This window comes from Corvus kubaryi, unplaced genomic scaffold (assembly GCF_017639235.1).
Source record: "Corvus kubaryi isolate FWS band 111438036 unplaced genomic scaffold, C.kubaryi_AGA036_p1.0 37334, whole genome shotgun sequence".
In the NCBI taxonomy this organism is placed as follows: domain Eukaryota; kingdom Metazoa; phylum Chordata; class Aves; order Passeriformes; family Corvidae; genus Corvus; species Corvus kubaryi.
This window is the reverse complement of record NW_024581108.1, coordinates 17659794-17686654: the sequence shown is the minus strand read 5'-3', so window position 1 is coordinate 17686654 and position 26861 is coordinate 17659794. Positions and strand designations below refer to the sequence as shown.

General features: G+C 47.7%; 2 protein-coding genes and 1 long non-coding RNA gene across 6 annotated transcripts; 1 reads left to right on the top strand and 2 right to left on the bottom strand.

Annotated features, from left to right (window-relative positions):
* LRRC41 (leucine rich repeat containing 41) lies at positions 1–8477 on the top strand. 3 transcript variants are annotated; one of them, XM_042030602.1, is made up of 10 exons: positions 1–252; positions 338–424; positions 746–816; positions 1576–2710; positions 3123–3368; positions 4245–4409; positions 4744–4842; positions 5318–5440; positions 6317–6392; positions 7531–8477. In XM_042030602.1, the coding sequence occupies exons 1-10, from the start codon at positions 126–128 to the stop codon at positions 7763–7765; spliced, it is 2364 nt and encodes a 787-aa protein (XP_041886536.1). In that variant the 5' UTR covers positions 1–125; the 3' UTR covers positions 7766–8477. The 3 variants fall into 3 exon arrangements, with proteins under 3 accessions (XP_041886536.1, XP_041886537.1, XP_041886538.1); XM_042030603.1 differs by lacking the exon at positions 4245–4409; XM_042030604.1 differs by lacking the exon at positions 1–252 and having other exon boundaries at positions 417–500.
* On the bottom strand, positions 7011–7531 carry LOC121665817. Its single transcript, XR_006016487.1, has 2 exons — positions 7433–7531; positions 7011–7388 (listed from the first exon to the last, which is right to left on the bottom strand). It is a non-coding gene; the product is annotated as an uncharacterized LOC121665817 (long non-coding RNA).
* Positions 8475–26861, bottom strand: RAD54L (RAD54 like). 2 transcript variants are annotated; one of them, XM_042030605.1, is made up of 18 exons: positions 26777–26861; positions 26567–26656; positions 25412–25531; positions 24604–24664; positions 22905–23040; positions 22060–22129; positions 19642–19930; positions 19097–19221; positions 17234–17384; positions 15957–16083; positions 13758–13832; positions 13219–13349; positions 13009–13119; positions 12742–12865; positions 12346–12424; positions 12061–12240; positions 10477–10640; positions 8475–9347 (listed from the first exon to the last, which is right to left on the bottom strand). In XM_042030605.1, the coding sequence occupies exons 1-18, from the start codon at positions 26777–26779 to the stop codon at positions 9146–9148; spliced, it is 2238 nt and encodes a 745-aa protein (XP_041886539.1). In that variant the 5' UTR covers positions 26780–26861; the 3' UTR covers positions 8475–9145. The 2 variants fall into 2 exon arrangements, with proteins under 2 accessions (XP_041886539.1, XP_041886540.1); XM_042030606.1 differs by lacking the exons at positions 22060–22129; positions 22905–23040; positions 24604–24664; ... (1 more) ...; positions 26567–26656; positions 26777–26861 and adding an exon at positions 20431–20546.

Sequence of the window (26861 nt, the reverse complement as noted above, 5' to 3'; positions counted from 1 at the left end):
CTCCCTTCTTCCTGTGTGTCTCGGCCTCGGAGCCGGCTCGGCCTGGCTGCCGCCGCCGGCCTCTCCGGTGCCGCTGCTCGACGCGACCTCCTCAACATGGCCGCTCGCTCCCGCCGCCTCCCAAGATGGCGGCGCGGTGCGGGCGGTGCGTGCCCGAGGCGGCCATGGCGGCGGAGCGGCCGCGCAGCCTGTTCGCGCTGAGCGCGGCCGCCGTGAGCCGCAGCATGGCCGCCCTGGAGCGGGACGTCTGGGGTAAGGCGCGGGCGGCGCGGGGCGGCGGGGCGCGGGGTCCGGGCCTGCCCGCACCCTGCCGCCCTCTCCCTCTGGCTCTCCACAGCGCTGCCCGGGCACCTCCTGCGGGGGCTCCTGCCGCTCCTCACTGTCTTCCATCTCGAGCGGGCCGAGGACGCCGCGCGGAGAGCAGGTGACACCGGCGGGGACGGCGACGAACCCGTGGGGACACCCCTAGGCGGGAGGGACGAGCCCCTCAAACTGATGGGGCGAGAAACTGGGGAGATGCTTCCAAACCTGGCGGAAGGAGCCCCAGGGACCCTCAGCTGGAGAGAGGAGCTGCTCTAGGCTGGAAATGGCAGCCCTTAGGCAGAGGGGTCCCAGGGACACCGCCCTGCATCCCACACCCGGGCACGGTCTGCGGCTGTGCCTCCGGCACCCCAGCAAGCCCCGGAGCAGGACACTGGGAGAGGGAGAGGGGTGAAAGCGCCCGGTTGATGCTTCTTCCCCCCAGGCGTCTCGACACAGCCCATCTGGCGCAAGCTGTGGGACGATGTGATGAAAACCAGGCCGCCCAACTCGGAGGTGAGGAAACGCTCTGGTGGGAGAAGGGGCTCGATACGGGTGCCCTGTTTCTGCTGTTTTCCATGAGGTTTTGTTTCTGGCTGCCTCCAAGCAATTCCTGGCGCCTGTTTATGTGTTTGTAGAGCTCTGGACCGAGGTGTGATCCTGGTAATACATTTTGTGAAACGGGGTTCATGAAGGAAGTGTAGTGCACAGCCACACCCTTCATCTCCCCACAGTGAGTTTGTGAAAAGAGCAAATCTGTCTTCAGAGATTATCAGTGAAACAGAGGATAAAAACAGTATCTTATATCATGTTTACACCCATGCTGGCAAAAAAAAATAAGCTGATGTCTTAGAAAGCATGAGAAAAATGAAGAAGACTGAGTTTGGAGAATGGTTTTATGTAGAAAAAATGAAGCAGCTTCATTGCTTCATCATCTTAAAAGAATTATTAACAGACAACTTAATGACAGCCGGTAAAATAGGTGCTCTGGAAGAAAATTGCTGGTGACATGGTTTTTAATAGGCAAAAAAAATGGCCCAGCTCCAAACCAATGAGTGTTTAAATTAGGCCAGAAGGAGGATGAAGAGAGCAATGGGATTCACTCAGGTTTTCAAGGAATACACTGAGGAAGGATGCTGAGAACTGGAGAGGTGGTCCCAGTGGAGCTAACAGGAGGGGTGACACCAGGTTAGCGTACAGCAATAATTTTACTTTAAAAGAATGAGAAAAATGGATTCTGACTTTCTGTTCCTACACCCTGTTGTTCTATTGCAGAGCATAACCTGCTGGAGGAAGAAGTTCCTTGAAACGTTCTTCTCCAACGTCCTCCACGGTGTCTTGGACGTTTCCTCTGACTGGCGCCTCAACGACCGTCACTTTTCGCCACTGCTCCACAGCTCCCCGCACGTTTCCCAGCTCACCCTCTGCAACATGCTCCAGGGGGCCGTGGAACTCACTGCCGAACATAACCACAAGGTGCTTGAAAACCTGGCTGGCTCCCTGCAGATCCTGAAGTTCCAGCACCTCCTCTCCTGCGACCAGTCTGTGAGGCGCTCACTGGTTTTGCTCCTTCACCGGCTGATCCACCACGGCTCTGTCAGCCAGGTGTCCATGTGTTCCTGGCCTGTTCCTGACCCAGTTCTTCTCGTTCTCATCTTGAGCATGAGCGCTGGGTTTTGGCGCTCAGGAAATGCCCTTGCCTATCACGGCAGCCCGTGTGGCCTTTGCAGAGAGGAGGACAAAGCCCAAAGCCAGGAGTCAGCACAGGAGGGAGCAGAGAGGGGCTGTACTGCTGAGCGGGAGGGGAGCAGTGGTGAGGACCAGAAGGGATCCCCAGAAGAGGCTGAAGCTCACATGAACTCTGTCCTCTCTGACCCCAGAAATCCTCCCAGCTGGCAAAACCCAGCGTGTGAGGAAACAAGCAGCGAGGTGCCCTGTGACCACACCAACATTCAGGGTGGATCTTCCCCTTGTTCCAGCTCAGAGCAGCTGTCCTGTCACCCTGTTCCTCAAAAGACACGCAGACGGCTGAAACCTGCAGTGGGGAGGAAACGTCGCTGCCTCAGACGGAGCAGGGGACGCTATGCTGACCCAGAAGATCTGTATGATTTTGTTTTTACTGTTGCTAGAGAGGATAATTCAGGGTTACTGGACAAAAGCAGGACCACAGAGGGAGAGAACACTGAGAACTGGACTAGTTCCTCCCCAGGATCTCCATGCACTAGCCATGCAGGCTGTAAGAAAAGAGGAGGATCTGCTGGAATCTTTTCTCTGAAAGCTGCTCACCGCTTCCGAAGTGTCTCCACACTGGAATTGTTCTCCATTCCTTTGACTGGGGAGACATGTCGGGCTCTGAGTAACCTGCTGAGCTCCTGGGTGTCTTTAGAAAACCTCATTCTGTCTTACAATGGTCAGTGCTGTGAATAGGGCATTTCCTTCCAGCGCTGTTCTAATGGTCTGGCTTACTGCTCGGGTTTACCCTGGTTTAATTTTCACTGGAAGGGGAATTTTAGGAGTATTGGTGCCCCATCTTGAGAAAGGTGTTGGGTGAGATGTTTAATGAGTGTGAGGACTTGAGGGAGAGAATGGGATCCCTCTGCCCCAGAACAGCCTCTGGCTTTGTGCTTAAACGCCCTTCAGAGCGGGCAGAGGGAAGAGCCAGATCTCCATCTCCCATGCACACAGTGTAGCTTAAGGATGCGTGGATAAAGCGGTGTGTGAGTTTAGCCTTAGACTCGGGCTGCCATCGCTGCGGCCTCATCTCTGCGTGTCGGTGTCTGTACACACACAGCTGATACTTTTCTGTACAAATGCTGTTCCAGGCCTGCATGCCAACATCTCCTGCATCCTCTCCGGGCTCCGGGCCCTGTCCCGCCACCCGGAATGCCGCTTCCGTGTGCTGCGCGTGAGCGACATGTTCTCCCACATGCCTTGCATGGAGCTCATTCGCTGCGTCCTGAGCGCCCTTCCCCAGCTCCACACGCTCTCGGTCAGCTTCGACCTCAAAAACCATCTGGAGGGCAGCAGGCCGGAGGAGAGTCCAAGCTGCAGCGAGGCAGAAATCCCAGGTAGGAATCATCATTCTGAAAGATGGCCAGGACTTGCCAGGCAGGTAGAGCTGTAAAGGCTTGGTACATGCTTCACTCTACACTATTATGGTGGTTTGTTATTAGGCAATTACAGCCTCACCTTTCTGATTTAGATGTTGTTACAGTTTGTCACTTCCAGTCTGAGGTGTTCTCTGGAGCCGGAATCTTGGTGAAAATGTTTTATTGCTGTATCCCAGCCTGCTGCAACAGCAGCTTTGTACAGGGCCAGTCATAACCTGCTACCTGTGACTGTCCATGGGAGTCTATCCCACCAGATCTGTAAATTGATCAGGAGCTTCCACTTTGTCCATCCCCTTAACTGTGAGGCTGTAAGCCTTAGACACACCCTTAAGCAGAAGGAAAGCATCCTTTGATCATCACAGTACCACAGGGGATGGCAAAGCACTGCCCAAGCCTTTGGATTACAGCCTGGGAGCTACAGCAGTGTGTGCTCAGCTCACAGGTCTCCCATCACCCTTATTAGCCCTTGAATTGCCAGAAAAGCAGTGAGCAAAGCCTGAGCGAGTTTGGAGTGGGGTCAGGAAAGACCTGTGCTCTGGGAAGACACTGACTGGTTTGTGCATTCAAGGGTGAGCTTTTCTCAAGCACTGTTGAGCACAGTAGAAATTGGTGGCCCTGTGGTCTGGCAGGAATCCTGAATGAGCTGTAAGTGACTGACATCACTCCAGGTCTGAGTTGCCAGAGCTTCTCAGGGCAGGGCACGTTGCATAGGCAATTTCTACCAACCTAAAGGACAGTGGTGTTGGGCAGACAGGCTTTCTGCTTGCTTTACGACCAGCTACACTGAAGACAGGCACTCCAGAGCAAACTATTTCATTGTTTTTCTTCCCTTAGAAAGCTGCCTGGAGGTGCTGGACATCCGATTCCCCAGGGAACCTCTGCACACCGCATTCCTGCTGCCAGTGCTCAAGGCGTCCAAGTCCCTCCAGCAGCTGTCCCTTGACAGTGCCACACTGCCCTGCCCCCAGGAGCTTGGGCTCCTTTTGGAGGTGCTCAGAGGTACTCTGCTAACCCATGGGCAGCATCACTGGGCACACACAGTGTGGCTTCCATGCTGTGGTCTTCCATCCTCTAGCATGAAGGCAGCTTACTGGGTCCATTTCTTCAGTGTGGACATCATTGATGTCTCCAAGAAAAGGAAATGGGTGTCAGCCATCCCATATGCCGTGCTATGTGGATGATCCTGTACAGCATAATGGTTCCTTTTTAATTCTCCACAATCCAGCACAAATTACCCACAGTCTAAGCCAGTTTATGGGTGTTAGCAGGTAGCTGGGTCAGGGTCTTTTTATCCCAAGGATGTGCAGTACCTGAGAATTTGTTTTGGTTTTAGAGTGTACTCCAAATTTGAAGAAACTGAGCTTTCATGATGTGAACCTGGCTGAGCACCAGAGAGAAGTTCTGCTTTTGCTTCAGGATCCCGGCCTGCAAGGTACAGCCAACTCCTGGGTGCTGTTGCTTGGAAAGGTCCTGCAGGTGGCTGCTTTTGGGTGGCTGACATTTAAGGGGGGGATCTTGGGATGTGTAAGGTTTAGCCAAATGTCACAGTCCCTGGAGCAGATCTGCAGGTGTTGTCAGAATGGGAACATGCCTGGTTCTTTGTGCCAGTGGAGCAGAGGAGCTGCTGGGCGGCTGGCAAATGCTGCAGGGAAGAATCCGTAGTCTCAGCTATAAAACAAAGATTTTTAACCTGCAGAGCCCATCAGCCTTTAACTGGGTGAGCTGGCAGAGCCACTGGCCTGGGTGTGATCTCTGCTCTCTGCAGAAGTGCTGTTACATGCAATCCACTGCTGGGGGAGCTTTGCTTTTGCATGTGGATTAGGGGCTGGAGCTGTCTGCAGAAAGTAATTATGGAATCATGAAGCACAGGGAGTACTCATATGTACTGTAAATGCATTTCTTCACAGAAATCACGTTTTCCTTCTGCCGGCTGTTTGAAAGCTCTACTGCTGGGTTTTTGTCAGAAATAATCAATACAGTGAAAAGAAATTCGTCGCTGAAGAGCCTCAAACTGCCCGGGAACCGCCTTGGTGCGTACTGGGAGTGTTGCTGTGGGGCCTCAGAGCAGCTCTCTTGGAGGGAACTTCAGGGCTGGAGTCAGGACCATTGAGAGTGCTGAACTTACCACATGCAGGAACAGAGTGGATTTAGTTCACAAAATAAGGAGCACTGGATCCCTTTTTTAAAGGCAGAATTTCAGTTGCATTCAGCAATGTACCAAGGGCCCAGGTAGTGTGCAGGAATTATGGCTGCTCTTCTCTGCAGCAAAAGCAAGTTCCAGCAGGTCTCCAGATTTGACTGAACACTGATCTGCTTCAGACTGTAACAGGAACAGATCCAGCAGCAGATGCACTGCCTCTGATGCAGACGCACAGATTTTGCCCAAGTTTGGGCAATTTGTGTCTTAACAGTTGTTGGCAGCTACTGGAGGGATGAGAACAAGTAAAGGAGGAGTTTGTGTAAAAGAAGTGGAATTGAACTTACAGGAATGATAGGCTTTTTGGATCACAGGCCAAGTAGAAATGTTTGAGAAATTAATTTCAGATAAATTCTGAGTATTGGTTCCTGTTCTTTTAATGAAGTAAAACAGGAAAGCTTGGGATAACCTGAATACACATAATTTCTAAAAAAAAGCTGCATCTGGACTTCTCAAACAAAACCAGGATTTTTCTAGGGAAACAAACTGCCCTATCAGCAAATGCTTTCATTGCCTCGAACACTGCTCAGGGGGATGAACTCACTTGGTGCCACTAGGGGAACAAACTGAGGGTGCAGAGGTGGCCCCTTTGTGTTCCAATCACATGTTTACAGACTCCTTTTTTGCCCTATAATCCCAGCCCTATGGCCACTTAAATTTTAAGACAGTTTCTTATTTGCATCTAATAGGTGCGTTTCTCCCCTTTCAGGGAATCAGAGGCTGGTTGCCCTTGCAGACATTTTCTCTGAAGATTCCTCCTCTTCTCTCTGCCAGCTGGATGTCAGGTATTCTGCTGCTCTAAACACTGAATTTCTTGTTATTGGAGGGAGAGAGCTGAACTGGGCTCTGACAGCAGGAGAACCTGAACATGGCTTTGTTCCTTCCTTGAGGGAATGTATGCCCAAGAAAAGCTTAGAGAATACTGCAATGGGCACATACAACCTCAAGGGAGCTCCAGGATCTCTGAGACATTTCACCTTTATAAGGAGTCAGGCTCCATCTTTAAAGCAGCTTTGGTTTGCTGCTTCCTTGGGATTCACCTGCAGGCCTTCCCTGAGCTGTAGTTAGGACTAACTTGCCTACATACTTTTATTCTTGGGCATCAGTGTGAACAGCTCTGTTCCCACTGCCCCTTCATAGCAAGGGAATGCTGTCACTGTTCCTGGCAGATCCTGAGAGTGCCTCTGCATTCGTTTCCTCATCTTTGGGCTTAAGAATGCTGCTCTCTTCTTGATCCTGAATGGCCATACAGATAGGCAGTAACCTTCATGAAGCACATGGGGGTGGCATTTCTGCAATACTAACAACTGCTTTGCTTGATTCTGCCCCTTCTTTACATCCTAATGGGGCAGGCTGCTCAGAGTACACAGGCTTGACAATTTATGTAACCACGGCCACACTCCTTCAGCAGGCTTGAAGCTTGATTGTTACTGTTCCTCTGACAAGATTTCAGTCCAGCATGCAACTTGATACTTACTTACACATCTCTGCATGGGAATTGACCTTTTAATCTCTTAGAAATACCAGGACCTGACACATGCCCTTCAGATTTTCTCAGCAGGAAGAGAGAAATGATCACTTACTGCTGAGTCTTGCACTGGGACTAGGCAGTTGGGCCAGGCCGCTTGGGTCCAGCAACATTTTAAGGCCACAACTAGGTCTACTTGAGTAGTAGGAGGTCTGGATAATGAGTTTAACTTGGCCATTGTTACCACCTTGGTTTAAAAAAGTTTCCAGCCCTTCATACTCAGTTTTGTTTTTCATAAGAAACACACTTTATACTGCTGAAGGAAGGTGCATTTTGCCTTGAAACATCCTCAGGTACCTGCACAGGCAGTTACTAGAAGGAACAGTAATTTAAACTGCTCAAATTATAGCCTAGACTCTTAATGGCTTTCTTTTTCTTCTTCTTTCCCTGGAAAGCTCAAACTGCATCAAACCCGATGGGCTGCTGGAGTTCACAAAGAAGCTGGAAGGCCACATCCAGCAGAGAGGGGGACAGATTCCATTCACACACCTCCGCCTCTTCCAAAATTGGCTGGACCAGGATGCAGAAACAGCCCAGGAGGCGCTGCGGCGTCTCAAAGCCCTGTGCAGTGTAGTCAATGACTCGTGGGACTCCTCCCAGGCCTTCGCTGACTACATCAGTGTCATGTGAGGGACACAGGAGCAGGAGAAACCCATGAGCTTGAATGAAGCAATTCTGATTTCACAGCACAGGTGGAGGTTTCTTCCCCAGTTCAAGCAGTACAGAGTTGTTCTTTTCACTTTGGTGTTCATTTGAAGAAGGGGTGTGACACTGACATGCCACACCAGACCACGTGGGCCAACAGCTCTATTTCCAGGTGATCTAACCCTTACCATCTTTTTGAGTATTTTAAATGGGACATTCATCTAATGAGCTTCTGAACAAACAGTTGTTTATGTCATTGGGTGTTGCGACAAATTTCATGTTGTTTCAGCTAATGCCTCACCAATAACCATCTCCAGCGTGGGAGAGACTCAAAAGCCATTGGGTTGTGGTCCTTGGAAACCAGGTCTAGGTGATCTTGTTTTTGAGGAGGGGTATTGGACAGTATCACCTGACATCCCTTCCACCCTCATTATTCTGTGATCTGTGAATCTCATGTGAAGAACTCCTTCCTCTACTTAAAGGGAGTAGAAAACAAGCTAACAAAGCCCCCAGCCTTGACCTTTTCCATTTGGAAAGTTGTTCTTTATACCAAAAAAGTTCTTTATGTACCAAGTAGCTTGCTGTTTATTTGCAATCACACTGCCCTTTTCCAGTGTCTGCAGTCATTTTACAGAGGTTTTGAATAGTTTGTTATTTTGTAACATTTTTATAATAAAATTATAATTAAGACCCATAATGTACCAAACTGTGAATTTTATTACTGTCATGTAATGTGATCTCATTAAAACACTGCTAGATCAGGGGATCCTGCCCATAACAAATCAAGTGGTTTTAGAAATGGAGTTACTGGAATAGAGCCTTGCTTGCATGATCTTTCAGGCCAGATGTTCAACATACAAGCTAAAAATTTTTTCCCTTGTACAAAATCCTCTTGTTCCCAAGTAATCAGCAAGGTTCACATTTCACAGCAAAGTGGATCCTGCAAGTTTTGATCAGCAGCTGTAAGCCGGAGCTGTCAAGGAAAAAAACTTGACTGCACATCAAATGCTATAAAACCTGAAGACAAAACCTGGGTGAGTAGAAGGCACAGACACCAAAGGCCTAGAGTGAACCAGTGCTAAATCTGATCAAGCATGGAAGGTCCCGTTATTCCCAGTTCCCATGGGGGTGTTTTTCAGGCACACAATACAACAGGAGAAAAAAAGCCATGGACTCCTTGCTGCTGCAGTAGACTGAACACTGCCAAGGGCCTTCCAGCCACTCCGAAGCCATACTGTTCTGCTGTCCCACGGCCACACAAAGTCCAGCATGCACAGCTGCCCACTGTCCCTTTCCTTGAAAGGGATCAAAGTGAGGCAGGCTGCCACAGAGCCTGCCCTTGCCCCCACAGGGGACAGTAACCTCTTAGGGAATCCCTCGCTGCTCCTCATGGGAGTGATGATGGAAAGTGAAGGTGACAGCAGCATCCCATGCAGCCTTCAGCACAGAGTCCTGCAGGCCCCGCTTATCGGCGCAGTGGTGCCACTGGGACAGGTCCGAGGTGCAGTCGGAGCCGTCGGGAGGGGGCCGGACCTGGTGCCCGTTCACACAGCGGCGACACTTGATCCTGCAACAAGGGCAGTGCAAGGGCAGTCAATGCAAGGCTCCTCTGCTGCTTCAGCACAGGGGCTGTTTAAAACTGCAGCCCCCTAACGTTTGGATTAACTCCACTGGAGCTGGATTGTCAGTTTCTGAATTACTACTGCATTTCATTTAAACACACAACTACCTTCCGGTGTGTGTGACAGATAAGGAGTGACTCGCAGTTTGAAAACCTGGGGTTCTGTTTCTAATGGCAGTTGCTCTTCATGTTTGCACATGGTTAAATGGTCCAGCAGGACGCAGAGGAAGTTCAGGAGGAGTTTCTCTTAAAAGGTGTGGGATGTTGCTTAAGGCAGATCTCAAGTGACTGCTGCTGTTAGTATTGCATCAGAACTCCTGAATTCAAAGAGCACACCATGCTCCAAAACACTCCATTCTGGCTCCCACCACAGCCACCACGATGTACTGAGGCTGTTTTGGAGAGGCCCTACTGAGCTGTCACTTCAGGAGACAAAGAGCAGCAGCAGCCCTGCCAGCAAGGGCTGTTGCCATGCAGAATGGATACCTACCCCAAGCTAAGCTTTGAGTCAGCTTAAAACTAATCCCCTTCACTTCTTGCCTGAACTAAGAGTCTTAATTTTCACAGTGAAGCATTTTCCTGCACTCCCTGTCCCCTCTTTCTGGTGGCTATAATACCACAGGTCTCTGGGCTGGGGGAGAAGGGCAGACAATGGAGAAGAGGATTCTTTTAGTTCCCAGAACAGCTTTATAAATTCTTAGCCAGTGGAGAAGGCCTGGTATGAAAGCAGTTCAGCAGTTAGAGACCACAGACCACCAGGAAGAGAGCAGCAAGGAAGAACCAATAGGCTCCACCAATTTGAACAGTTCTGATCAGTTTTTTCATTAGCTGCAGTATTTCAGTCTCCAAAACGGGCAGCTACAAGATAGTTTGCTCACCTGTCCAACCAGCACAGCTTTTCTAGACAACAAAAAGGGAGGACAGCAAGAAAGTGCTCATGTCTAGGTGGTTAACAGCTTCAGAACCAGAACCACTTGAGGCTCACTCTCTGGACTTCCTCCTGCTGCCTGGGAAACCCCTGAATTACACGACCAAACTTTTGTTATCCCAGCCATTAGTCATTCAGAATACTCACTTGTCATGGGTGTCACTGGTGGTGGTCTCATTCAGTGTGAAGAGCTCCTTCAGCTCCCCAAGTGAGAAATGCCTTTCTACATCCTGCTCTTCATCCACCACGCAGCTGCTCAGGGCCTTCTTGTGGGTCTGGCGCTGGAATATCTTCTCCTCTATGGTCCCTGTCTACAGGTGAGTCAGAGATGAAGCACAGTTGGAACACTGGTGTTAAAGCAGCACTACACTGGGAAGGTGTCACAGATCAAACAGCACTAAGATGTCAGGATCACTCAGTGCCTCGCCAGTACAGGTAACAGGCAAGTTTTAGTAGCTGCACTCCAACCACGTCTGTTTTATTGCAGATCTAACCCAACTCTGCTTGTCTTTCCCTGTGGCTACAGAAGTGGATCCAGTGGAGATATGGATGAGGAAGAGGTGGAACTGCCACTCGTGGCTAAAGGTCACACACTGCACCAGGTTGTGCTGACAAGAAGGAAGGGAAAGGAGCTGAGCAGCTACAGCTGCTCCCTGACAAAAAATCCCAACCACAATCTCCCCAAGAAGCAGCAACAAGGTCTAGCCCTGGGTGACACCATCAGCACTATTTGCTGGTTCACCCACACACGGATCAATCACATCCTGTCTGGAGGGAGATGTCTGCTTCTAGAGCAGATGTGCAGAAAGCTCAGTATGCTACATTTCTAAGGCAAAAATCTAAGAGCAACATGTCTGTTTTGCAAACGAATGTGTACCAAGGAGCGGGGTGATTAGTCATGATTTGCAGACTGATTTCCTGTTTCTAAAAGCAAAGGAGCTCCCTGCTTCCAAGTGCAGCCAGGTCAGAGAAGAACTCCATTAAGAAAAGATAGGCAAAGAATGTCTGTTTTCTCAAAGTAAAAATAATAATTGACCACGGAACCCAAACTTACACAAAAAAAAGAACCAAAACCAAAAACCACATACAAAAAAAACCACCCAACAACTTCCCCCTCCCAAACAAAACAAAAATATCCCACAGTCTGAACTAAAGAGAGAGAGGTGAACAAGGGCAGAGAGGGGACACTTCTAAGCAGTAATCACTACTGGCACTGCTGGACAAAGTGTTAGAGCAGCCTGAAAAGATTAGTCTCCTTCATGGTTTTCCTCTACAGAGCAGCTATCCCACCTGCTCACTGGCAGCTCATCCCAAATGCTGCTGGTAATTCCAGGAATGTACTTGCTGTTTCCTAAGTACACGTACACCCAACTGAAACAGACTGCAGCCTGGCTGAAGAACAGCAACTTCTGCATCAGCCACCCCATGAAATTAAAGAAGTCAGATGCCTAAATGACTTCAAAGGAACATCTTATCTGCAAAGCCACAGTTGTTTCTATTTCTCAGAAGCCAGCCACTGCTAGAAACCAAGGGCTGCAGTAATGACCCTCCAGCTAGAACCTTCATGGTTTTCCATGGCAACACATCTAAGGGCAGGAAGCAATTAAGTTCCAATCAATTCTGGTCACCAACACAAAAGAGTTCTTTCCCTTCTGGCCCCAATCAGAGCAGCTGCAGTCTGGGCTGGCACCCAGAGCTCCATGCTGAGGAGGGGAGAGGAGTTTGCCTCACCGAAAGCAGTCGGTAGATGTAGCACATCTTCTTCTGGCCATCCCGCCACACGCGAGCCATGGCCTGCTCGTCGTTGGCGGGGTTCCAGTCAGGGTCGAACATCACCAGTCTGTTGGCCCCAATCAGGTTCAAACCACAGCCACCTGCTTTGCTGCTTAACATGAAGATGAACTCGGGGCTCTGCAAAAAGGCAGGCTTGGATTAGAGCACAGAGGCAGCCATGCTTTTACTCACAGCACTCGGAACTGGCAGGAGAGCTGCTCCCATCTGGCAGGTTCTACTCACCGAGGGGCTGTTGAATCGCTCCACGATCTTTGCTCTCTTTTTAATGGACATGGTGCCGTCCAGGCGGACATACAAATACCTGGAACAGACAGCATTTACTACAATCAGACTGCTGCTATGTTTAGAGCATCCTACTTAAAACAGAAAAATCTGTCACCATCAGCCTTATAACAACAGAATGGGCTTTAGAAACGTTAGCAGAGGGCCAGAGACTTTCTGCTGAGTGACCCCAGGAGACAAAGCACAAGCCACATTAGCTCCAATTCAGGAACACCTGAGCTACAAGACAGATCACAAGTTCCTGCTGATAGAAAGTGTAGAAATAGCCAGTTCTTTTACAGCATAGGCTACAAGTCAAATCTAGCAGGATTAAACCAGCAAAACCCAAAGACAAACCTTCTGCTCCTGCAGAGCTTTTCAAATAGATCCAGTGTCTGAGTGTAGTTAGACACTAAAACCACCTTGTCATTACTGGTGCTTTTGGTAACAGCAAGGATGTAATCCAAAACCAGCATCTTGCCTGGATAAAAAGGAAAGAAAGAAAAAGCTAGAGCAGAATTCCCAAATTCCAGATCTTGTAGGGGGCACTTGGTAAGATGTTAGATACAGTCCCATGGTTGCCTGTGTTAGGCAGCACATCTGTACTCCTGAGTTCCACAGTACCTGAAAGCTGGGGCTCCACAGATTTGGTGCTGTAGCCAGCAGGGAACAAGTCCAGGGCTCCCATAAATCCTTCTTCCTCTTCCACACACTTATCATAGATAAGAGCAGGATCTGGAGAATAAACAGAGCTCAGAGACTGTGGTGTGCACAAGGGAGACCCAAAAAAGTTCCACCAACAGTGCAAAACCCAAACCCAAGTGAACAACTCACGATTACAGAGCTTCTTCAAGGAAGTGATGGAAGAGAGAGATGAAACACTGATTTTGCCCTCCTTCAGCTCCTCCACTGGCTTGGCTTGCTTCAGGAAGTTCTTGTACAGCTCAGTCTGCAAAGGTGTCAGTCTGAAACACAACAAGAGCTCTGCAGCCCCAGTCTGCAGCCAAACAAAAACCCATCCTGCTCAATCTACACAGTTCCTTTCAGCTCAGCTTTTTTAGCTACAGCACAGACAGCTTAGAGCCCCCAAGGCTGCTGGTAGAGCACTGCTATCTGCCAGAGCTGGAAGAGAAGCTTGCAGAGACTGCACAGCCCAGGGCTCTGCTCTACACAGCTGCCCAGAGCTCACCAGCTGGCTGGCAGAACCACCAGTTGTGGGCTGTGGCTTCAGGAGGAAAAGCAACATTGCCAACGCCTACAACATCATTCCTAGAGGGAAGCAGTCACCACAAGAATGGAAGGACTTTTTGCTACTTTTCAGTCCTTCCTACAGCTTCCACTATTTCCCAGACACAGCAGATGCTTTTTGGTACCTGCAGCAGACCACCTGTTCAATCTTCACTGGCAGGTATTTGGACAGGATGTCTGAAGTTCTCCGAATTAAGCACCTGCAGGGAGAGACATTACCATCAGATGCTTGGATGACTCTGTTTTATCACTACTATTCCTCAAGTGGTCAACACACAATCCCTCTGATGTCTTCTCTCCATGGGTCTGTGACGGTCCAACACATGGCAGAGGCCAGACACCCACCACCCACATGTATTACAGAGCCTCATATAACCCCCTGTCTTTGCAAGGCTTCCAAACGTGGTTCATGAGATATGGAGGGATCAGACATGATTCCACCTACACAGAGCTCAGTCACAAGAGAATCTCTGCTCTTCCTTAGACTACCAACAGCATTTGCAATTTGAGCTACAACAGACCAGCAGCATGGACAGCAAACAAGGACAGGAATCAACCACCACAAACTGTGGGCATAACCCAAAGTACAGGCAGGCAACTCCCCATTTAATAAATCAGTAGCCATCCTTGGCCAAGATGGGCTCATTGCCTGGCCCAAGATTCCAGAAAAGGACATATCTCCTTTGGGGCTCTGGAAATGCCCCATGAAGCAGTTTTTGCCACATTTCGGGAAGGTGGAATGGACTAGAAAAAGTGCTGAGCTGAGACAGAGTAAAAGGTGCAGAAACCCAGTTCTGCCAGGAAGCATCAAAAATATGTTACAAAACGTATAGAAGAAAGACAGCAGGGATATATGACAACCCCAAAATCAGTCAAAGGCTGGTAAATAAAGGAATAATCTGGTCTCTGAGCCCATAAGCAGAAGGATGAAAAGTAATAGGCTTAAACTGCAGTAAGGAAGATTTATGTTACACATTAAGAGCATTTTCTAACTGCAAAGAGAGCGATGCCCTGGAAAAGGTGTCCTAGGAAAATTGCAAGGTCTTCAGTGCTGGGTGGGGATTAAGAGATGGTCTAGGTCTAACACCTTCTACCTTAGGACAGCAAGACTGATTAGATGCCTTCTCCAGCACCCTTCCAGCCTTACATCCATGATTCTATATGTCTTTGCATCACTGTCCCATTTGCAATTCCTACCAAATTCAACAGATTCATCTGCTACTACTTTTGTGCCTTGTCTTCCCTATTTGTCTATCACGACTGTTGCACAGTAAAGGGAAGGACACAGACCTCAACAGAGCCAGGCACAGGCATTCCTGAACACACTTTTACACCCATTTTCCATCAACTATAAAAAGAAATAAATGCACTTCAAGAAAGAATAAGCTTTTCTCCTCCCAACCTTTCCTTTTCCTTAGGCTTCTGCAAGCTGATCTGAGTCAAGGTCAGGACTGTCTCTATGGAGTGACTATACTCAGTGTGAAATTTAATTTACCATGACCATAAACTGCAGGATTGTATTTGTGATGGCTGAAAAAGATCAGATTAAAAAAACCAAAACAAAACCAACCAAACAAAAACCACCAAACCAAACCCACAAACAAAAAATCAGATAAAGAACTGAAGACACCAGCAGTGCTGAGAATTCAAGTCTTTTCTAGAACGTTCTTAGAGACAGCCAAGCAATTGCCAGCAGATGTGGATAAATTGGTTGTATTCATGAAAAAACACCAGGTTAAAACAAATACCACAAATCAACCAAAGATAAATAAGACAGCGCTTCACATGACAGAGGTGCTTCTTGAGGATCAGAAGTCCCATCTCTGACACTTGTAAGTCTCCTATCAGCCCTACACAGCCAACACAACTATTAAAGTGTTAGCTGGACTCTATTGTGACTTGGGCAATCAACAGCACAACTGAGTGACATTCCTTGTTCTCCTTCTGCTACTCAGCATCTGGGCTGGATGGATCTCAAGTCTGATCCAGCCCAAACTTGTAGTTATCTTAAAATAAATAAAAGGATGCTGCCTGATTATTCAGATCCCAGGAAAAACAGAAACATAGGAGTCAAATAATAATTCAGTACCTGAGAGTACTGCTTGGGGGTGACTGCAGCTGACTGTGCCATGTCAGTACCATTTAGCAGACAAAAGCTCCATGCTATGTGGATTTCTTAGGCAATAAATACTTGCACAATCACTTGCTGAATAGATGTAACAGGCAAGAGAATTCATTACAGCTACTGTAATTTGGAAAGATAGCAGGGCTTACGCAAAGGGCTTATGCAAAAGCCTTGCAAAGAGAAGAGGGATGAAGTTCACCTGTTCACAATACTGATCAGCTCTTTAAGCCTCTCTTCTCCCTTGTGTCGCTCAGCTTCACTTGCATCTGCATCTCTTCCTTTCAAGATGGGCATTTCAAAATGTCTTTTAAATTCCTGTGCAGTTCCTGTATAAAACAGAAGTGAAAAGGTGACAACTACTACCAAAGAACCTTTGATCAGCATCCCACAGCCCCAGTTATCACTCCCCAAGCACAGAGCCCAGCAGATAAAACAAACCCTCATCCCATCCATAAGATTGTTTTTCTTTCTAGCCAGGAAAGACTCCAACAAGGCAGGCAAATCAGTACAACAGAGAATCATTTTGTACTCTAACAACAGTGCAAAGCCAACAGTTACATGATTTTACTTCAACAGTTAGGCATACACTGCTTTTGCTCACATTCCAGTCATACTTTTATTCCCAGATTTTGTCCTTGCAAACAACAGCACAGGCATTATCTGTGCCTGCTCTAAAATTATCTGTAATCAGTTGCTTATTACTGGCCACAGGCTGAAAGTGGGAAAAACACCTACTGAGTACATGCAGCTTTGCTGCAGTAGTTACACCATTAACCTCATCTCAGAAAGCACGAGCTGCAAGTACAGGGAGAGTCATCTTGCCCAAAGTACAGGTCAAGGGGGCCAGGTGAAATCCCATCAGCTTCCTGTAATAACTACCCAAATTTGAGCACATGAGAAAAGCAGATGTAGAACATGTACTATCCCATTCCATCCTTTCCTTGAGAACTCCTGGGGGCAGAACAGCTGAACGGAAAAGATTAAGCCCAAATTCTGCTTGCAAGACTAAGAATCTGATGAATTATGTTTAACTAGAGTTGTGCATGCACTGGAATTAATGAGAAGCCTCTTGGACTGAATGCCCAACAACCTGAGACAATCATGGGTGACAAGTTACAGCAACAAAGAAATCATTTACAGTAGTACTCAGTTTCACATTTTTATTTTACTCTGATTCCCCTTCCAAAACACCTGTTAAACTGGTGTACTTTGCTTTACAACCCTGTTGAAACAGATCAGATTATACACATCTAGAACAGGGCACCCTGACCTAGGCTTTCCGGTTACAAAGAGGAAGAGACTAAGTCTCATAGAATCACAGAATGGTTTGAGGTGGAAAAGACCTTGGAGATCATCTAGTTCCAAGCCCCTGACATGACTTTTCACCAACGTCTCAGTTGCTGCTTTTGCTGGCATTGAGAGAAGCCTGGCCAGCACCTGCCCCTCCCTCACATCTTCCACACATTGATCTCTTACCCAGGATGCCCGAATTGACGAAGTGCACCAGGCTGAAATACTCCAGCAGGTCGTTCTGAATGGGGGTGCCTGAGATAAGGACTCGTCGAGGTGTGTTTAAGCTGTTGAGAGCCTGGTAAGTTTGGTTTTCTGAGTTCTTCAGTCTATGGCCCTTTGAAAAACAGAGAAGAGGAATAAGGCTGATAAATCCAGTGGCCCTGTTAGGAAGCAGCTTGGAGAGCCTCATCAGCACTGATAAAAAGCATCTCACCACTTTTCCCATTCCTGGTAGTGGAGTAAGTCTTGCAACAGCTTGTTTCAAAGACAAGGATCTAGTGCAAAACCTGAAGAAGCCATTATGTGAGGGAACAAGACATTACAAGCTTCCAAGACCAGGAATATCTGAGCTCCACCCAGACAAGAAAGTCTACTATGAAAGTAACAACCATCGCACAGTATAACTCTAGGAACTGTTTCCTATTCAAAGATGGGAATGTTTTCAGCTATCAACACAAGCACTGAACTCTGGACCAGTAAAACTGCTCCACCCAAGGTCAAGATCACAAGCCTCTCGGATCACCTATGTAGAGGATTGCCAGACCTTTGCACACTAATAAAGAGAGATTCTTCACCTCTTACAGGGGTAATCTGAATACAGGTGCAATTTCTCATGCCTGGGAAGAGAAACTTTATTAGCATCTGAATGCTGTGTAGGATAAAGCACAAGTGATAAGAGGCTTTTTACGAGTGCCAGACAGCACCAGAGGTATTTATTGGAAATATACAGAAGCCACATGGCCAAGGATGTGGGTTCCCAGACTCCCTAGGTGCTGGTCCCATCCCAGGGGCACTGAGAGGTGGGGGCAGTCACAGACTGGCAGATAAAAGGTTTATGGGAGCTACATTTCTGGGGATACTCGCTCTGTTTAAGCCTCTCTCTGGCAATTACAAAGCCAAACCACTTGGTGGCACCGCCATTTAATTAATCCTCTCAACCCCTGCCAGGCCCCGGCTTGATCTTTTCAAGGAGGCAGAGGACACTTCCAAAGCATCTCTGGCTCTCACTGCCTATAACCACAAGTAGGGAATGACAAATGAAAAAACAACTCAATTTTGGCCATGTGAAAGCAGAGCTTGACAACAAAAGCTTTGCAAAGCTGCGCAGGGAGTCAAGCCAGCCCCATCTCCTCTTGAACAAGCAGCATGAGTAACTCCTCACCCAGCTCTCCTACCTCTGCTCCAGGCATGAGAGTACAGAGAGAGGAAGAAGGTCATGCCATGGGAGTATCCTTCAAACTCACCCACAAGCACAGAATGCCAGATATAATGGCTGACAGCAGCCAACACTACTCACAAGAGCATGCTGAATCACAGAATTATTTAGGCTGTGAGAGACCTCAGAAGCCTCCAGTCCAACCTCTTGCTCCAAAAAGAGACAGGTTAAAAATTACTGTGCAGAACATGAGGCCAGGCCAAACAGGAAGTACTTCCCACTTTAACAAAGACACACAGCAATGAATGAAAACCAGTAAGCCAGGGCACTACCCAACAGAGTCAGAGACAGGCATGGACCTCCTTTCTGGGACATATTTCACATGGAGAGGGCCCTAGTAGTAGGACCTATCAGACACCTACAAGTGGACACAGTTACCACCAACTGGATTTTCTTCATATCTTGGCTCATGAAGACACCATCTCCCATTTCACACTCACAACAGTATGGTTGATTTTATTACTTAGAACCTCTGAAACACCTGAATGGGTGCTGTCCACAGCCACATCTTATTTCCCACTGTCCAGTCGCCTTTTAAGAAAGCAGATCCAGTCTCACCCAGATGTTGAGAAAATACCAGGAATGGATTCTCCTTAAAGGTGCCCCCATACCTCATCACATATGACCAGCCCAACACTGCCCTTCTGCAGCACCTCGGCGTGGAGTCGGAAGGTTTCATAGGAGATAATCAGGATGGGTGAAGGCACTCGCAGGCCACGCTGGTTCATAAAGCCAACTGCAGATGGGAAGGGAACAAAGGAAAAAAAAAAAGAAGGATGAGGAAAACGGGTCAAACGATCAAATATTTTGTCTTAAAAATCTAGGAAAACCCTTCCATCCATATATACCCATTCTTCCTTCCCCAAAACTGTTCCCATTTCCATGGCCCTTCTGCCTCCTTTCCTGCCTTCCAGCTGGAGCAAAATAAGAGCACTGGGACTACTATAATACCTGACTAGATTTGGATTATGCCAAAAGATCAACTATTACCAAACATGCAAGGGTCTGATCTAAACATGTAAGTGGAGAGACAGCCATCAGTGTGCAGAGATCCAGTGACTACACAGAGATGTTCACATGAGCTGCTGCAGGCTTCTTCCAATGCAAGATTTTGACCTCAACCAGCCCAACGCACAGATTGCAAACATTTCTGTACCTAGTTTACGGTCAATCTCTTCTTTGGAGCCTCCATCAATGGCCAGTGGCTGGATCCTTCCCCCCAGCCATTTCTCTACTTCATTGTACCAGTTTCTCACCAGGCTGGAGGGAGACACCACCACGGCTTTCTCGATTTCGGGCTTGCAGTCTGGGCTTTGCCGGAGAAGCGTCCACATGAGTGTGATGCACTGGAGAGTTTTGCCCAGCCCCATTTCGTCTGCCATGATACAGCCATGGCTCCCAGGGATCCGCCGGCTCGTCACACAGTCCCAGAGGAATTTAACTCCCTGCCAAAAAATTGTTCTCTCAGAGCAGGATGGGGACATCAGCAGAGTGACAATTTCATTACCACAGTGCACAGGACCAATAGCACAACAAACAGCAGATCTGTGTGGCACACACATCCCTGGGGACATGCAGTGTTCTAATGAGACAGAGGGAAATCACCCGAGGCACAGCTAGAATGCCACCACATCTGGAGTGGAACAGCATTACCGGTGCCAACATGTACCTCATAACATGCATAAAATCTCAGTACATTTTATTTGTACAATTATAACGAGCTTCCTAACATGAATTCCCAGAAATTTCTACCCTTGGCTGCATTAGACAGGGTCTGGCCATGAACTAACATGCATTAATCATTTCAAAGAGGTTTATCATCTTAACAACACCCAATCAGGTAATTTTAAAGAATCAGAGTGAGTAGAGTTGTTTCTGCTGCCCGATTAATTCCCAAAATACCATCATCAGCCTTCATCACTTCTGCTTAGAAGCAGTGACTCACCTGGGGGCTCAAGGTCCAAAGCAGATTTAGCTTTAGAGAAGACACAGGGCTGAGGTTATAACCCACGTCACATGGTGGGAGAAGAGCTCAGCTCTGCATTAGGCTCTGACACATCACTGAGACAGATAAAGGGGGGGGAAGGAGGGGAAGGGCAAAAAAAAGAGAAAGACAAACTGCAAAATGTTCATGTAGCATGTGATGACAAGAGAGTCAGAGAAAACCAGGGCATTGTGCTGGGAAGGTACAAGCTACCTGCATTGTGCCAACGGAGCAGGGAGTGTGGGACACAAGCTAAACACAGCTGTAAGGATTCACTCCTCTCTACTCCACTATTTAGGACTTGAAGATGGAGCACCTTGACTTGCACTTTCAAGTTCTTTTCCTTCTCTCTTTCTTAGGCCTTTAGTTACAGGTTAATGGAATTTATTTAAGCCAGTTGAACATACATGAAGTTCATTACTGGCTACATGACTTCATTTGGCTGCAGAACCAGCACCTGGGCAAAAGTCACAATAAAGTTGGAGCAGAGCTGTACTACCATTTAGGAGCATCAGCTGAATAAAGCAGCATAGGAATCTTAGCATGCAGAGACCTATTAATCAGACTAGAGCAGAAACTGCTTTATCATCGATATTTACCTGGCAAAAAAAAGCGTGCCTAGGACACCAACATAACTTTGATTACTTGACAAAAGCACCAGCAGGCAGTAGCTTACCCAAAACCAGAGTGCCTCCAGCTATGTAGCCAGAGATGAGCGTAACACTGAGACACAGGTTCAGTACCAAATCCAAGATAAAACTACAAGCCATGAGCAGCCTACAATGCTCTCAGACCCATCTGAAGATCTCCCGAGCAGGGAGACATCCAGCTTGACCTGCTTAGCCTGCAAGATCAGCAATCACAGCTTCCATCTGTGCTGCCTCCAGGCTTAAATGATAATATACTGCATCTGGGATGAACTTCGAGCTGTCCAGAAGCCTGTATCAGATATTTGGAGAGTTGTACCCACTGCTGCCATATTATAATGTCGCACATATTTACAACATAAAATGTTTTTTGGCAGTCTCCACTATCGAATTTCAAGTCTGCATAGGTCAGGGACAGCTCACACCTACCAAGAGCAGCCTCCAAACAAAGCACACTGAAGTAGGAACCTACTCTCCACTTTGCTGGGAACCATGGTACCAGAAATTGGAGCCTCAGTGCTTCCCGGCTCAGGGACTTGCAGATCCAGTCAATTCTGCTGAGCAGTAAAATGGTGGTGGACAGTCTGCCCTGCCTGACTCAAGACTGGGCTGCAAAATAGTTTATTGCAACTATGTCCCATCACCTTCCACACCAAATTCCACCCAGCAGAGTTACATCTCCAGACTTCAAGGTAAGTAAAGGCAGGACTTTCAGCCCTGACTCTTTGCTTGAAAAGGGACAGGGAGTATCGGCAGCATTCAGGCCTCTCAGAGGATGCTTAAAACAAATGTTTCACTTTGTATTTGCAACAGACTGGAGTCTGTTAGACTGTCAGTCTGTGAGGTCTATGCAAACCTGTTACAACTCCAGCAGAAGAACTGCGGCTTTTTGAAATGGACCAAATCCTCCAGCCACATCCTCAGGTCCCAGTGGAAAACTTACTTCTCTCTGATGGGGTCGTAAAACACGGCTGAGGACAGGATCCACCACAACATGGACAGGTGCCTTGTCCCTGCAGGAGGCAGTCAAGAAAGAAGAGAGTGTGATTAAGGAATTCGGCACATGTTTAGGTTTTGTTAAATCTCACTGTTATACTGAGGACTCCCCTGTGGCACAGGCGAAGCGACTTCAAACAAGAAAGTGAAAAATGGATTAATTCAGCTTTGAGAATCAAGTTAGAGACCGACCCACAGTCTAAAACATCAGTGAAACCATGTATGTGGGCTGTGGTTAAAACAAGGGTAGAATGTGGTTCCGAGACACAGTTAAAAAGTCAGTATTATTTTTCTTGCTTCTGTAACAATATTGTAATTGCATTTCTGGAGAGAGAAAACCCCCTCTCTGTCCATGAAGATCCAGCTGACAGCCTTTTTAAGTTACAACAATAGCACAAAAGAAACCACCTCAGAATAAAAACCAGTAGGCAGCCTAACATTTGTCAGTCATGTCCCTTTGCTTGTCCTTAGATGCTGATGTTTCCTGACACACCTCTAAGCCATAATATTTTCTAAGCAACTTCTCCGTATGTGTATGTTCATTCCCTGCAACAGGTTTAAATTTTTGATGCATGAGAGATGGAAAAGTCAGTGAAAGAACACGAACAATCCAGCATGGGTACATTCCTTCTTTGATTGTAACCACACCTGAACCAATCCAGGCAGAATACTTGGAATCAAACTCCCCCTTGATGTTCAGACCCCAGCTCAAACACATTTGGGAGAAAAGCACATAAACCCACACCCAGAAAGAAGCCAGAGCTACAGCATTCATGCCAGGTGATGACTCACTTGTCTATTTTCAGCTGGTCATGGGCACTCAGCACCGGGGGCTCATACAGAACCAGAGCTCCATCCTCAAATGGGTCATGGAGAGGACTCCTCACACCCGCCCGTTTGACACCCAGCGAGCGCAAGCCCAGGGGCCCTGAAAGCAAACAAAGGCACAACTCAAACAACAACATCTTCCTGGAAGCAAGCAGAGCCTTGCAGCAGAGTCTGATTACACTTAGGAACAGTGAATTAATTGGGTGCTGGAGTGGAGGTGCACGCACAGCTGGTGCAGACAGCAAACCTAAGCAGGGCCATTGTTTGGCAGCACTCTGGAAGCACACAGTGGGAAGCTCAGAGGCAGGAAAAAACAGAACGAATGAACAGAGGCAAAGATGGAGCAATGGCACTGGTTGTTCTAGATTTTTGAAAGCCAAGGAGGGTTCCAGAATGTACATCTCAACAGCTCAACAAATACACTCCTACATATAGAATAAGCTGGGTGAAATCTTCTTTTGGGGTCACCTAACCCAGTCTTAGCCAGTTGTATCTTTGATGCAAGGTCAGGAATTGATCTTTAACAGTGACAAAATTCTACAGTATCACAGTCAGCATCATATTGTCACTACCTGCTCTGGGGTATTATTTTCTCTCTGCTGAGCAATAGTAGATGTTTGGCCTTGGAGCCAATTTCTGTGAAAAGTAGAAACCAAGCATGAATCCCTTTCCCTAGTACTGTATTTTGATGTCACAGTTTTGAAATGGAGATGAACACAACAACCTACATAGAAATCCCTTTTCCCATCAAAACTCAGGCAACTGTGCCCCCAGGATTGATTTTGCTTGAAAAAGATTCAATCAGTCTATTTGTCCATTGTTTGCTAAAGCTCCTTGCAAAACAGAAGTGTATCACAAGCTGAGGCAGCAGTGCACACACAACAAGAAAGAAAGCACAAGAAACAGCCACTTTTCCCAATTAAGAGACTGAGGTAACAGCCACAGAAAGCCGCTTTGCCAGTTACAGTTCTGTTTGAGCCTCCTGACAAATCCGCTTCTCCAGAAGCGAGCTTTGCCAAACTCTTTTGGGGCTTGTCATTCCATATTCAGTGGCTGCTTAAAAACATTTTTATAACAAAAGTTTGAGTGAAACTGGTTGATCTGCATTCGTGTTTTTAAGCTGGAGGGTGAAGGGGAAGCAGGGGACATGAAAAGGCCCATTTGTTTCCGAGATCTTATGTTTCACTGATTCAAACCAGCTGATGCTTTGAACTTCAAAATGATCTTGTTTTGAAGATCACCTTGAGGCTGAACACACCAGGCCAAGCAGAAATAAAACTGGCACATACAATCTTTTTCACCTCAGCCTTCTGTCTGTTAGCATCATTATTTAAATGATAAACCTTCGTGGCTTGGAATTCATTTTGCTTTTGTATTCGTGATATGGTGTAAAATCTCCTGGCAGTACATCAAATACATAGCAGTAAGACTACAAAATCCAATTCTGAAATGTAGGATTATCCAAACTAAACACTAGTAAGAAATATGAAGACTTTGCTAATATGCCAGTATTTTTCTTTCAAAATTAAGTCAGGATTTCTGGAACATATGCATCAGTGCAAAAGATAACAATAATCCCCACAGATATATTTGACAGGCCTAAGCATCATCTGTTTTAATCAAGTCAGCCAACATAGACAATCCTTAAACCTCCTCATCTTACCTTTATAATTTGGAATGGGGACTTTGAAGGGTTTGGACAAAATGCTGCGGATAAAAGCCTCCTAGGAATCCAGAAAAAAAACACATTTCAGAAGTCTGAAATCAGAGATTGCTCAAGAGAGCAAGTCCAGGACATTTTTTGAGAACTCAGTTTTGCCAAGTACTTGGAGTCCCTCTATTTAATCTACTCAAGCTTCAACTCCAACTACTTTCAAGACTATCCAAAAGGAAGAAAGTAACAATCCAGCACAATTTCCTCCACCAGTTCTGCTTTTCAAAACTGTTTTCCTTTGGGTTTTCTAATACATGAAATTGATTTTTCATAGCTCCCATCTCCCTAAATCCACTGGTTTTATTCACTTCTTTAAAAGCTATTGCTTTCCCCTGCCTTGGTAATTCAGTCAGGCAACTCATTTCCTGTAAAGGAGCTGGGTTACCATTGCAGGAACATCTGTGCTGGATCAGCAAGCACCCAGCCAGTCCAGCATCTGGTCTCCAGTAGTGGAAGCCCAGAGAGAACCAGGCAGGCACACAGCATTTGACCCACCTGGGTGGAAAGCAACTCACATCTCTGGGCACTGTCCTTCACCAGGGCCCCATGGAACAACCTCACCCAGGACTTCACTATAGGAAGTTCTCCCCCCACACCTCCATCAACATTGAAGGATTGGAGCTGGCAAAAAGCCTCTCCAAAAGACTTTGTGTGTGCGTGGCACTTCCATAACACCTCTGATTAAATGGGGCCATGAAGGCACTTGGACTTGGTTGCTGAGTGAGCTCTGTGTGTGCCAGCAGCAACCCCCACTCACGTGCTGACTGCTGTCCAGGCAGTGGGGTCTGTTGGTCAGCTGAGCCAAGGGTTTGCGGAAGGGCGACCTGTAGCATTCTCCACTCTCCGTCTCACTGGCTGCCTTCTGCCTCTTCCGGCTCTGGAAAACAGAATCGCAACTGAACAACTCAGGGGCAGCTGGGGAGAGCAGAAGATGCTCTGCTGTCACACTCAGTAAGCACCAAAGCACACACTCCATCGCCCAGGCAGCCGAGCAGCTCTGAGCCCACACAGCCATCACTCACCCCTGCTGCCAAAGGGCTCACACAGCAACGCCACCAAGGTCACTGCGCCCTAAAGCTTAATTTATATGAAGCTTAAAATATTCTCCTAGTTAAGAAAATAACTACCACCTTCTAACCTGTAAAAGGGCAGGCTTGTCCACACTAAGATTTGTCCTGTCACCCAAAAAAAGCAGAATTAAGAAAAGGAAAGGTCAGTAGCATGGAACAAATGACATCAAAGTCCCCAGAGGCTCCATGGCACCTGGTGTTATGCAGGTGAAAGGCCTCGCACTGAACCCTACATTTCAAACACTTAGAAAAGCATGAAAATAAATGTCAATGATCTGTTTCCTGATTTAACACAGTCCTCTTCAGCGTGAAGCATGGTTTCAACCACCTGCTGGCACAGAAAAATGGATTTGACACAGAAAACATTAGGTGAGACTCTTTGACCTGTGTGACATAAAACATAACTGTATACTAGGATTAGGGCTGGGACTAGTGGCTAAACGAGGTCTTTACTGTTTCTTACAGATAATCGGTGAAATTGATCCTCCCGTGTCCTGTTACAAAAAGATGCAACATTCTGTCTTAAACATTGACCTATTCCTAGTTACCCAGTCACCCTTCCTTTCACACAGCACTCGGAAGCTCTCACAGGAAGAAGTTTTCCCGCAACCACGACGCACCACCTGTACCCAACGAAGTTCTTCTACCAACCACACGCCGAGACACAAAGTTTTACGGCAGCATAAACCGGGGGCCTGATGCCAAGAGGATGAGGGAAGGCTCAGGCACTAGGGAGTGACTCGGATGCAGCCCCGCCCCGCATCCCCCTGCCCACGGCTGCGGGGTCACACGGGGCCGAGAACACGCACACACCGAGCCACGTCCCGGGGCCCCTCGCTCACCGTCGGGGGTCGCCAGTCCTCCTCCTCCTCTTCCTCATCTTCATCGCCCGCCTTCCTCTTGGCCAGCTGGCTGGGGGCCAGGCTCCTCCTCTGCAACAGAGACACAACACACACACATAGAGTGAGGGGCCGGGAGGTTCCCAGCACAGACACCTCCCTTCCTCCCCCCCCTCGGTCCGGTCCCGTCCGGTGCCCCTGCCCCACACCCACCATCGCCTCACGGGAGCGCGCGGACGCGGTAACAGCCCGCGCTAACGGCCCGCGCGCGCCGCCGGCGGGAAAAGCGCCGGGCCCG